Source organism: Nyctereutes procyonoides, unplaced genomic scaffold, assembly GCF_905146905.1.
Source record: "Nyctereutes procyonoides isolate TBG_1078 unplaced genomic scaffold, NYPRO_anot_genome, whole genome shotgun sequence".
Taxonomy (NCBI): domain Eukaryota; kingdom Metazoa; phylum Chordata; class Mammalia; order Carnivora; family Canidae; genus Nyctereutes; species Nyctereutes procyonoides.
In genome coordinates this window covers 47874231-47887357 of record NW_026575052.1, presented here as the reverse complement: position 1 = coordinate 47887357, position 13127 = coordinate 47874231, and the positions used below count along the sequence as shown (strand labels likewise).

The 13127-nt window shown below is 43.3% G+C and overlaps 1 protein-coding gene across 2 annotated transcripts in view; it reads left to right on the top strand.

Moving 5' to 3' along the window:
- The window catches only part of ARHGAP26 (Rho GTPase activating protein 26), a 418379-nt gene that overhangs the window by 98097 nt on the left and 307155 nt on the right, over positions 1 to 13127 (top strand). For both annotated transcript variants that reach the window (XM_055332159.1, XM_055332158.1), the window contains exons 2-4: positions 1840 to 1935; positions 3514 to 3575; positions 8226 to 8297. In XM_055332159.1, the coding sequence (XP_055188134.1) occupies positions 1840 to 1935; positions 3514 to 3575; positions 8226 to 8297 (230 nt within the window). The remainder of the gene's footprint in view (positions 1 to 1839; positions 1936 to 3513; positions 3576 to 8225; positions 8298 to 13127) is intronic.

Genomic DNA, 13127 nt, shown 5'->3' with positions numbered 1-13127 from the left:
CAAGGCCTTTGTGAGTTCCAGTCAGGAGAACATTCTGACCATAATGGGACTGAGCACAGCCATGCCCATATTCTGTGCCTGATACCCCTTGGCCTTCTTGGGGGCTTTGTCTTCCACTATGAAAGGTGATTCTGCCTTTATCTCATCCTGCCCACTTGTGGCCTCCTGTCTTTCCTCCTCACAGTGTTCTTTGAGATGACTCTGTTTCTTTCTTGACTTGCTGGGGAGTGATTTGTGTTCTTAGGTATATCCTCAGCTTGGGTCGGCCAGTTTTAGGAGGTGCCTGAATCCTCTGCCAGCATCTTTGGGCTTTTTGCCAAGAACCATTTTCATTAAAGTGACTGAACCAAGGAGAGAACAGAGACTATTGGCTGTTGGCTTCTGGGTTCTCCTTCTCCACTTCAGGTGTCCTCCTCATTTGGTATAGAGCAGAGGCCCTTGCACAAGCCGTCTTGAGATTCATGTCATCTGAACACATAGGAGGATAGTCTCTGAGCAGGAGCCCCTGCTCTCTGTGTGGGAAGCCTGAGACCCAGACCTGAGAACAGCAGGACTGCTTAGCTGGGCTCTTCACTGGCAGCTACCGCTTGGAGGAAGCTCTGGGATTGGTGAGCTGCACATTACTGATTGAATTTGTAGACCCTGCTCCATACACACACATTATTCAGGATATACTGAGCAGGATGTATTGTCAGGTACACAGAATGGAAACAAACAAAACCAAAAGATGGAAAAAAAAAAAAAAACCCAAACAAACATGACTCCTAACTTTAAGGCACAGTCCTGGGAACTAATGAAGATGAGAACTGAATGCCATGGATGCTATTATTCCATTAGATTATGTTGATCTGTGAAACCAGAATCCTTCCAACCTCCTTCTCATATCTCATTAAAGCCAGTCCATGTTGGCAGTTATGCCTCCTATTTCCCTCCTTTGGGAATTTGAACATAATACCATTTCTCTTTCATTAAGGGAAACATCCATGAGGGTAATTTGAATGATTAGCCTAATCTTCGGGAAGGCTGCACATGGAATTAAGTTAAGCACATTTGTACCGAGCAGCTGTGTCTGTCAGGCCACTTAAAGGTACCTGGCTGGTTTTATACCCTTAACAGAAGCTGAGGGCTCAGGAGGGATCATTGGCTTTTAATACTGTCTTAAATAAAAGCTTATTTTTTAAATTTGACAATTTGAATGTATCCAAGGGCTTGCTTTATAGATAACACATGTGGGGTGTGTTTTTACCCCAACTCAAAACATTGCCAGGGCTTTGTTCTTGTGGCGGGGAACGTGATGACCCAGGGAAATAGTTCAGATGGAAATTTGTCATGCTGGCTGGTCATTCTGCTCATGAAGGGAACTGAAGGTTGTGAGAACTCAGCCTCACGTGTGCTTGAGTCAAAATAAGGAGTCCAGGAGCTCCTGTGCTGTGAGAATGGGGCACTTCACGCCCTTTCTTCCAGCTCCCTCTGATCTCCTGGGAGGTCCACTGGCTGGGCTCATCCACAGGGATATAGATGCTGATGCCCAATCTGACCTACGCTTCCTCCGTAGGTCTTCTTCCGTACAGATGCACATGACAGGACTCACTGCGTGGCTTAAGGAATTAGAACTGGGGCCAGAATGGTTAAAGCAGTGTAGTGGAAATAGTAATTTTTCAGGCCAATCAGAATTTCATGTTAGAAACAGCTGTTCAGTATTTTGAGTTTACATTGTGTTTGGAATAAGCCTCAGGGACAGATCTGGCTGCTACATTAGTAGAAGAACTAAACCGTACAGCATATAGGAAAATCAGTTGATGTCAGTAATTCATATTTTTTTACTCTTTTTCTTGCCAGATTTGTCTTTGGCGAAGAGGAAATTTGCCGATTCCTTGAATGAATTTAAATTTCAGTGCATAGGAGATGCAGAAACAGATGATGAAATGTGTATAGGTAAGTCATAACCATGAGTATGATAAGACGGGTCACTGTTTATCATAACTGTTGGTGACCTTGCTGAGCCTTTTCCCTGTGATAGGAAGTATCTAAGTGTCCTAAATTCAGAAATCATATCAGCAGTGGTGGGGGGCAGGGTGAAGTGAGGATCAGGGGCCAAGGGGCTATTCTGGGTTTCCCCTCAGAGTTCTGGGACTGCCTCTCTCACCCTCAGACCTGTAAGAGGAAGCTTGAAGGTTTGCAGTGGGGTTCTGCTCCCCACCCTCCTGTAGTGTTTTGCTTCTGGCTGCTTTTGTGACTTTTCTTTGCCCCAATCACAGTAGTATAGAACTGAGAACAAGAACAGAAGATAGGTAGATAAGGGAAGAGTTGGAGATTGCAAATAATAGTTTGTGGACTGAAGTCAGAATACAACCATGTTTTCTTTGGCACTCATTTTTTTTAATTGAATTAACATATAAGTTGAATTTGTGTAATGTTCTGGTTTTCTAGATTTTTAAAATTGGAGAATCTGATCAGCTGGCCCTACATTCAGGCCTGGCAGTAGTTGGCTAGAGCTAGGTAGCTGCCACTGCCTTCAGATGGACAGAGGAGTGTGGTGTTCAGCTCTCCTCTCGCTTTCCTTTACCAGAGGCTGAAGGTGGGGTTACCATTGATTACTTTGCTGTGCTACTTCTCTTTTCCCTATTACCTTCTGTGTCTTATAGGCAATCCTGAGAACAGAGGATTTACAATATCAAGACACCTATCTTTGGCAGGGTCCAGTCATTGCCCTAAATTCTTCTTACATTTGGTCATCTTGGTTAGCTCCAGGGGTGAGCAAGGATTGAGAGAGCTGTCAAATGCTTATTGAATCCCTGTTGTCACACAGAGTGCCAGGATCTGAGGATGAGGGAAGGCAGCTGGGAGATAGATAGCTGAGAGCAGTGGAAACGCATCATTGTAACTCCTGAAGCTCCCCAACATTACATGTATGTCCTGAATATCCTCAGGGTTATTGTACTTAATGCCTTTTGCCTTTGGGAATAATTTGGGTAAAGAAGACTCTCCATGTCTGACCACCATCCTGCAGGCTGCATTGTATCAATAGGTGGCTTGAGGACTCAGGAAGTGGAATCCAAGGAGAAGCCAGAGATGTGGCTTCCATTGCGAGCTGCACTGATGTAGTTAGTTGTGGTGCCAGAGGAAAGGTTGGTTTCTGACGCAGCCCCACAACCAGAGTTGAAAAGGTCAAATCCTGAGCAGGAAATCCTTCAACTCCTAAGCGGAATTCTTCCCCTTCCAGCCTACGGTCTGGAAGCTGGCCAGCACCTCATCAGTCGTGGGTAGTCTCAGGAACAGGCAGGTCTTTGAAGGAAATCCTTTGCTAGTTAGAGTGCCAGGTGAAATTAACCTGCATTCAGGGTCATCCTGGATCATTAATGATTAAAAGATAAGGGGAGCCTTGGGAAGCAATTGACTTTAGGATTCTGCATGTGCCAGGGGAATTCAATCCATAGCATAATAGCTGTACCTGGAAAGACTCCCAAAAGCTCATTTCTCTATGTCGCTTTCATGGCACTTTCTCTTTTCCAGCAAGGTCTTTGCAAGAATTTGCCACTGTTCTCAGGAATCTTGAAGATGAACGGATACGGATGGTGAGTATGGCTGGGCTGCTCTTGCTCTCATATAGTGTGGTTCATGTCAAGAGATTGGTTGTCAGAAGAATTGGGTTCTAGTCCAGCCTCTACCACTTGAGTGTTTTAAGCTCTTGAGCAAGCCTTATCTTCTCATCTTTGCAGAGTTGGAAACATTTCACAAATGTTTAAGAGATTACTATGGATAACTTTAGAACCACATTTATTGGCCTCCCAAAGATTCACTCTAAGGTGAACCTATAAGGTATGACTTACGGGTGGATCTTCTGAATTGTTTAACTTTTGGGGGCCTCCGATGCCCTATAGGCAAAGTGGGGATGAAGGTATCACACTTTGCTTCTTGCTCTCCTTATCTTATTGAATTTATCCAAGTGAACCCTGCCCTTCAGGGTTATTCTGAAACACCTAACCCAGTGCCTGCCCTCTAGTATGCACCCAGTAAATGGGCACATAGTAAATGATGGTAATTATAGGAAGTTCTTCAAAAGGAGGTACAATGCAAATTTAAGAATCAAATGCTGATCTCTAAGTTCCTAAGAAATATCTTCTGTGTTCTAATTCTAATGTGGCTCAGCATCAATGGATGAGAGATTCCACATCCACAAGAAGTTCTTTTACATCCTCTCTTTAACCCTGAGATACCAAGAATGAAGCTGATTTGAAATCCTCCTGCTGGTGGCATGCTGATTTGTCCCCAAGAGTTCTTGTCCCCAAGCTAGTGGTGCTCTAGAGGCCTAGGAAGAGTCTATCTATCAATGAAGATTTTTCTTCTCTTCCCATGCTAAAACTGATCATTTGAAACTAAGTTCACTGTCTTAATCTGCTTAGACTGCCATAACAAAATACCCTGGGCTGGATGGCTTCCATAGCAAACACTGATTTCTCACAATTCTAGAGACTAGGTAGTCTAAGACCAAGGGATCAAGGAACCAACTGATTGGGTTCCTGGTGAGGACCCTTTTCCTGGCTTGCACATGGCTACCTTCTTGCTGTGTCCTTAAATGGCAGAGAAAGGGGGCAGAATGGCTGGGTTTTGGCTCAGAAGAAGGGCATTAATCCTATTTTGAGGACTCCACCCTGATGATGTAATTACCTTCCAAAGACTCCATCTCCAGAAAGTGTCACGCTGGGGATGTTAAATGATAAAATGAGGCATATCCTATTTTTAAGACTTTGTTTGAACAAAAATTGGTTCAAATTGGACAGTACCAAACTGGAACTGTTTAGGAAAGCTCCACTGACAAGAACTATAGGGGAAAGACTTTTATGGAGAACATATGGAAGTAGCAAGGAAATTAAACTTGATTGGCTATATCTCAGGCTGTTGCCTTATTTGGGAAAGCCTAGTTGTTTCTATTTCTTAACCTTGAGGGATTTGCAGCCTTGGGTGTTGGTTGGCTTATGTAGGCTATTAGAGCATTGGAGCCACCTACGTCTAGTGGCTTCTTTGTTTAATTAATTTAACAGAGGTTAGGGCTTCCCCTATAAGTTTTGAGGAGATGCTGTTCAGTCCATAGCTTCAACCAAGACATTATGTATGCACGCATTTTTAATTTAACCCGCATGATGACTTTGTGAGGTGGTACCTATATCATCTCAGGGTTTAAATGAAGATACTGAAGTTTAGAATGGTTAATAACATGCCTAAGATCATATAGTTAAATAGTGTCGCAGTCTGGATTCAAACCCAAATTTGTGTTAGACAAAGAATGGGGGAATTTCTTTGAAATTGCATACAGCAGAAGCTCTCACCTCCTGCCCTGCACAGAGACCCTATTTTCCTTGATTGCTCATTTTTGGGTGCTTGAACCAGAATCAGAAGGCTGGTGGTTGCAGCAGGTTTGGTGGTGGGTGGAGGCAGGGGGAAGCTTGTCTGTGCACGTGCTATTGTGTGAGAAAGGGAAGTGATTCTTTTGAGTTTAATTCCTGGCCGAGTCACTATTTGTGGGTGGGGGGTGTGGTGAGCAAATAACGATGAAAACCCTGTAGATGCTATGGCCTGTGGTAAGAGAACAATGACTGGATTATACTCTTCAGCTTGCCTCTGCAATTTTATTATTTATGTCAGTGAACTGAGTTTCTTCTGTGTGTGTCTGAGTATCTCACCATTACAAGCCTGTTCCCCACCTCCTCACTCTATGGCAGCCTCATCAGTTCAGCTCAGCATTGCAAAGCTGCACCTTTTTGGGGAGCCTTCTCTGACTCCTTGGTGTATTTGGCCATGCTTTGTATATTCTTAGTATCCAGTTCATGTCTCTGGATTCTCCACTTACCACCTTGTGTCTGATAATCATTGCATGTGTCTGTTTCATAATAAGTAGGAGTTCTTGAAGGGCTTGTAGTGAGCTTCTGTGTCCCCAGCATCAGCACAGTGCTTGGAACTGAGTGCAAATAACATAGTCATAGATTCTTAGACTCAGAACAACCTTACTTCTCACTGTATGTAGTCTTTCATTGGCCACATGGGAAAACTGAGGTCTAGTGAACATGAATAGCAAGCAGTAGAAGGACTGGGACAGGATCTTGGACATCTTGGTTCCCAGATGAGTAGTTACTGCTTTTGTGTATTTAGCTTCTCCTTAAGGCTAGATTGTCAACCACTGGAGCAACTTGGGAAGTATAAAATACACTGATGCCTGGGACGAAGTACAGAGATTCTGATTTTATTGGTTTGAAGTGTAGGCTGGACATTGGGATTTTTAGAAACTTCCCAGATGAGCCTGACATGCAGCTCAGGCTGAGAATCGGTGGCTTAGGGGTTCAGCATACCACTGTGAGCTTTGGAGACTTACCTTATTTGTGCAAGATTTAAACTAGTGAGCCCATTAAGCAACATCAAATAATAATAAAAATCAAACAAGTTAACATTGCAACCCTCATGTTAAAATGCTCTCTTCTCAGATAAATGCTTTCAAAATTGAGAAAAAGGCAAATGGCAATAAATTTGGAGACCTGCCACCTTTTATTCCTCCCTTGCCTAGTTAGTTCTTGGCTGTGTCCATCTTTGCCTTTCTGGCATTTACTCTGTTGGTTTCATTGTGATGTATATGCATGTGACTTAGAAAAATAATGCTTTGTTGCATCAGGATTCCTGAAATAATTAGTTGAGCAATGAAGGAGCAGTGAATGACTTAAAAGGAAAGATTGTAAAATATTTTACTGCCTTAGAATAGACCATAGAATCTTAGAGCTGGAACAATCCAACCTACTCATTTTGCAGATGAGGAAATTAGAGCCCAGAGAGGTTAAATGCTTTGCCTGTGGTCACACAGTTGGCAGCCAGTCAAGAAATAATTCATTCATTCACATAGTCATTGAAAAATATTAGAGTGCTCCTTTGTTTTCAGCACTCCTCTGTGTTTGGGGGAAAATGGCAGGCAAGTGAACATTTACAAGATAGTGATGTGTGTGTGTGTGTGTGTGTGTGTGTGTGTGTGTGTGTGTGTATAATGGTGAATTAGAAGACTTTAGCTGGCTTACATCTTTGGAAGAAAACCCTTGGTGGGGTGGTGAGAAGTTACTTTGGAATATGCTGGTGATCATGGAAGGCCTTCTTAAAGAGGTGACCTTTAAGCCAAAACCTCAATTAGAATAAGAAATGTGTCATTCATCAGAGCATTTGGGGTCAGAGCATGTGAGGGAATGACCAAATGCAATGCCTGAAAATGGGACAAGTTTTGTACATTTGAGGTGCATGGGGATGGTATGGCTGGCATATAGGACCTGATGGAGTGAGAGCTGGGGGAGGAAGTTGAGTGGCAGCCAGTGGTCTGAAGGCACAGATGTCCTGATCTTAGTCTAGTACTGGTAGGAATACAAAAAGTCAGGCTTGGAAGGTTTTCATGCCACTTCATGTCCAAAGGTGTTTTCTTGTTTTTAACCTAGACTCAGTGTTGATCTGCCTAAAATATATCCACTTAAATGTAACTTGGGTGAATAGGCATTTACAAGATGTCACCCGAAGCTGAAATTTAGAACGTACCCTGTTACTAGTTCCCTTCTGCCTTTACATGGTTGCTTACATTTTTAGAGGTACTCATTTTTATTATTTTTGAGATTTTTAAATTTATTCATTAGAGCAAGCAAGTGAGAGCACAATTGGGGGTGGGGGGGCGGGCCAGAAGGAGAGAGAGAAGCAGACTCCCTGCAGGACCCTGAGATTCAAAGGCAGACACTTAACTAAGTGAGCCACCCAGGTGACCCAAAGATACCCATTTTTAGAGAATCAGCCATAGGAAGAGTTCCATGTTTTGAGATGGTGATTTTGATCTGACATGCTTTCAAGTATTGTGAACAATTGGCACATGCAATAGTATTACTCGATTTAAAAAAAAAGTTCATTTATTTTAGAGAGATTGAGAACATGAGTAGGGGAGGAGTAGAGGGAGAGGGAGAGAATCCTCAAGCAGACTTCCCACAGAGTACAGAGCCCAACGTGTGGGGCTTGATCCCAGGACCCTGAGATCATGACCTGAACTGAAATCAAGAGTCACTGAGCTAACTGAGCTACCCAGGTACCCTGCTTACTCAAATTTTAAAGTGAGACACAGGGAGGCATTTTGTGTCAGAATTGCTAGAGTTTTTTCCTGATATTTGCTTTTGTGTGTATGTGTGTCTACTCCATTTCCCTGCCCTGTTTTTCCTCACCAGATTGAGAATGCCAGCGAGGTGCTCATCACTCCCTTGGAGAAGTTTCGAAAGGAGCAGATTGGGGCTGCCAAGGTGAGAATTACGCAAACCTTGTTCTTGGATTTTCGGGCAGCCCTGGTTGGATTTTATATAGTGGCTCATCTGTTACTCACAAGCGTCTAAAGTAAGATTGAGTGGTCAACCTCAGAGCAGTCATTCTAGTATTTTGTTACCTAAACGTTTTGTGCTGGCTCATAAATCATGTAAAAGTAGAAGACATGCTTCCTTGTGTTAGTGGATACATGGGTGCTTGGACAAGGTGGAATTGTTCTTATTGCAGAGGTTCTGGACTCAGAGCCTAGACCACGCCCTCAGGCAAACTGGGCCTGAGGGCATGGTGACCCTATTCTGAGCTCCTTTTTTTGTGGAGTCAAAATGTGCCCTTTGTTGCCAGATCTTGACGCTTTTCAAGAGAAACTGAAAAGCCAGTTTTCTTTGAAATTTCCTGGTTTAAAAAAATGTTGGCTTTTTTTTTTTTTTTAAAGCCTATTTCCACATGGTGCAGGTCACAAAGCAGGACTGCTTTAATTTCTAGGTCCCAGTTTGTTACCACTGACCGGGAGGAACTGCACCCGAAATGTGGCTGACTTGTAGCTGAAATTTCCATGAAAAGACCACTAAGGGAATCTTGTTCAGTTTTGAAAGATGGATTCTTCAGAGTTACCCTGCTCTGTGAGAAATCACGAGGAAACCCTAGGTAGTTTGTCAGTAGGGTGTTCAGGAGGCCACCTGCAGGGAAGGTGTTTGCATTGGGATCTAGGAAAGCAGAAGGATTTTCAAGATTTTCTTCCTCTTTTTCTGGAACTGTAACTCCTTCAGCTGCAGTCCTTTGCGTCAGCTGCAGTCCTTTGCGCCAGCTGCAGTCCTTTGCGCCACCTGCAGGGAGTTTTGGGCAACATGACTCTGACATGTTTAGATTTTTACTCAGTTGTGAAATGGTCTTGAGAGGTCGATGTCCGTAGATGGGGAAAAGGTAACTGAAATATAATGAAGTGGGATCTCTCTCCCCACCCCACCTAATAAGCACATGTGCTTCTGAAAATGAATACGATTGGAGCTGAAAAAGATGTGCTGTTCAGTCAGGGTTCTTCTGAGGGATGGTGGACTGCAGTTTGAAGAATGGACCATAGCAAAGATTTTTCTTCCAGTTCTTTAGCACTTTCTACCAATTTTACACTTTACATTTATGAAGAAATTAGAGCTCATGGGTTTTATATCATAGATTAAGGAGTGTAAAATTAAAAGGGAGTCTTGTTCTGCTAAGATTTTGTCCAAGATTTTGCCATGAGTGTCCCTCCCCAGGTTCTCATGTTTGTGGGCCCAATGAGCAAACCTTCACTTTAGTGGCCTCGGGACCTGTGCTTTCTACACCATAACATACAGTAGTGGCTCTGGACATTCTGAAGAGCTTTGAGACAGCAACAGAGCAGATAGACCTCTTTATTGACTCTCCTTTCCAAGAATCTTTTCTGCATCTGAGCACAGATGTTTCTCACTATGGCCTCTTCCCTCAGCCCTAATTTTGGGCTTTCGTTACCATGGAGGAAGAGCAGGAGTCTGAGTGGGGTCCTTTTGGGTAATACCAGTAATCGCAATGACTGGAGCAGGTACTTTTCTGGGGGTGAGGTAGGGGTGGGGCTGTAGATGATGGGATGTAGGAGAATAAAATAATTTGTTTAAAGTCATTACTCGTAAAAACGTGTTGCCTCTCATACACACTCTGATCTCTCATTCCTCTTGAACAGTGTGTGATGTTGGGGGTGATTTCTCCTTCTCCTTCCTGTGTCATTTCCTTTTTTCACGGTACTTGTTCCTCCTTTCCCCCTACATGCACATATTTATATCCTAGTATTGTATACATATAAGAGAAAGCAAAGAAACACACTCTGCACCAGGCAGTCTAGGCAGCAGCCTAAAGAATACCTAAAAGCCAGCCAGGGCTCTTGAGCAGCCAAGTGGAAGTTTCTGAACTCTGCCTGTGTGGTGCTAAAATTACCCTTCCTCCCCCTCTCCGGCTGCTTCGGTTGCTATAACAACCTGTTGCTACTTGCAAGAAGCAGAAGTTAGTGTTGGATATGAAGACTGCCAGGGAGGAGGACTCCTGGGCATTCTGGTGTTAGTGTAGCTGCCCTGCTGTAGGGCGTGAGCCCAGAGCTTGGCATAACTGTGACCCTATGTTCAGAATTCTGAGTTTAGGAGAATTTGTTTTTCCTCCAGCTGAGGTACATTTGGAGAACTGTGCTCTACAGTGAAAGTAGAGAAGAAGTTAGCATTGGTGAATAGGGGGCCCTAACCTCACTTGTGCCATTGGCATGCCAACTTGGGGAGTAGCTGAACCTCTCCGTGCCTGTTTCCTGATCTGTAGAATGGGGGAGCAATAATATTTACCTCCTAGAGTTCTTTTTTTTTAAAAAAATATTTTATTTATTTATTTATGAGAGAGACAGAGAGAGAGAGAGAGAGGCACAGACACAGGCAGAGGGAGAAGCAGGCTCCATGCAGGGAGCCTGACGCGGGACTCAATCCCGGGTCTCCAGGATCACACTCTGGACTGAAGGCGATGCTAAACTACTGAACCACCCGCGCTGCCCTACCTCTTAGAGTTCTGTGAGGAAGACATGAGTAAACACATATGAAGTGCTTAGAACAGGGTTATATAGTCTTTTGATGTTAGCTGTTAGGTTCAATACACATAGTTCATTCAATGAAAAAAAATACATGAGTGCCTGCTCTGTGCCTGGCTCCATGTGACACACTAGTTTATGGTAGAGAGCAAGTGAAGATATAATGGGCTAGGGTGAACGACCTGAAACAAAAAGGTGTAAATAAACATAATTTCCAATTGTGGAAGTGCTATGAAGGCTTACCTTCATAGGACATTGGACATAGAAAACAAGGAGTGTTCTCAATGAGGAGGAGGTATGTTCAGATGATGGGCCTCTTTACCACTATTGCTGCGATGGCTACTGTCATCATCATTCTTGAATTTTACTGTGCATTTCCTGTGTGCTGGGCTTTCTGCTAAGCACAGTCTATGGTTTATCTTATTTTGTCCTAATAGGCCTATGAGGAAGTAGATGTTTTTATTCTTACTCTGTTAGACACTCTCAGAACTGAAAGAGGAAGAAACCTGAGCAGTTACCTCATGGAGTACCTCAGTGTAAGAACCCAGTTCTGGAGAGGGGCCGTGATTTGTTTAGTCAGTCCGTGTAGACTTGGAAATAAGTTCCAGAACCCTAATACTGTCTTTTGTTCATTTAGCCACCCACAGTGGATTCCCTGGAAGATGAGCACCATGTCCTACCTGAGTTGGGAATTTAAAATCACTAACACCACCCTCCTGTTTTAAGAACATTATCTAAATTTTAGTAGACTTACCTTTGAGGTCTTATTGCTTGGTTTCTCAGGACAGAAACTGCTGCCCTTTCTGTTTAGCTCTTGAACATGGAATGTGGCAGTTTGGTTGCCAGAAAGTCACAGAATGCTGGTGACTCGTGTTCTCTGGCCTTTTCTCCCCTCTGGCCAGCTGGGCTATCCCAGCACAGGGTTCTTGGGGCTTGCTGACAGGCTTCTGGGGTGGATCTGTGAGCATTAAGTGGAGTTGGAGCCCTAGCTCAAAGTTATTGGTTCTTATACAGGAAAGAGTTGCTTGAGACAAGCGTCTAGCTTAAGGTCTCCTTGGGCTTTTTCCTCACTTGCTTCTGTGTATTGAGTTCTTGTAGTTAAGGTATCTTTCAAGGAAAATTCAGATTTGTAGAAATGGATACATGTCAGCTAAAAATGGTATGTAATGATTCTACTCTTTGAGAGGCTTAGAATCTTGTTGACCAGGTAAAATGGTGTTCTAATGTGGCAGGAGATGGTCAGGGCTTCAAGTGAGAGCTTCTTGGTGATTCCTGTCACCTGTGCTGCTTGGGCTTCCCAGTGTTAAGCTCAGAGCCTTTGTACTTGCTGCTCTTGGGCGCTAGAAGTGTCCACCCTGTCCCTCACATGATTAGCATGTCTTAGCTCACGCTCCCTCCCCAGTGAGGCCTCTCTTGAGCATACTGTCTGCAGCATCTCTGCACCTTATTTCCTTCATAGCACTTGCAGATGTCTGTAGTTATTTGTTTCCTGGTTAATTATGTTTGTCCTACTAGAATATCCCCAGCAAGAGGCTTGAGATCACTTTTGCCTTGTCTACTGGCTAAAGGAGCCCAACACAGAGTGGTTGGCTTGTTATATCTTTGTGAAATGACTGGAGATGTCTCTGAGCTTCCTTACCTGGCTGCAAAAACTTTTTTTCTCCTCTTAGAGGCCTTGGAGTTGCAGAAAAATAAATAGTTCCTGTGGGTTCCACCTGAGTCAAGATTAAGACTTATGGACTCAGTGAAATTGATCCTGTTTGTTAGGCCACTGTCCAACGTCTTCCAGCCCCCTTATTGCCATTCCCACTAGAAAGTGAATGGAAAAGAGAGACCTCCTGTGAACATGTGTCTCAGGTGCGATTGAGAGGTAGGCTTTGGAAGCGGCCTATCCTGGCCTTAGATCCCAACTCTGTCACTCTGTATGACTTTTCACAACTTAACCTCCCTGGATCTCAGTGTTCTTAACTGTAAAATGGGAGATACAAGTAGAATCTCTGTGAGTCAGTGACTTGGTCGGAAAGCAGAGATTATTAACTGTATTATGATAGTTATTTTCCATTTTGAAAACTATTAATGTAGGATCATGCCAGATATAGGAAGAAAATTACCCATTATCCCATTTACTTAACTTGATTATTTTCATTTATTTTTCCATTTAATCTTTGTTTATAGGTAGCTATACTCTATGTACAATGCACCAAGTTTGTATCATATTAATACTTCACATTAAATAATG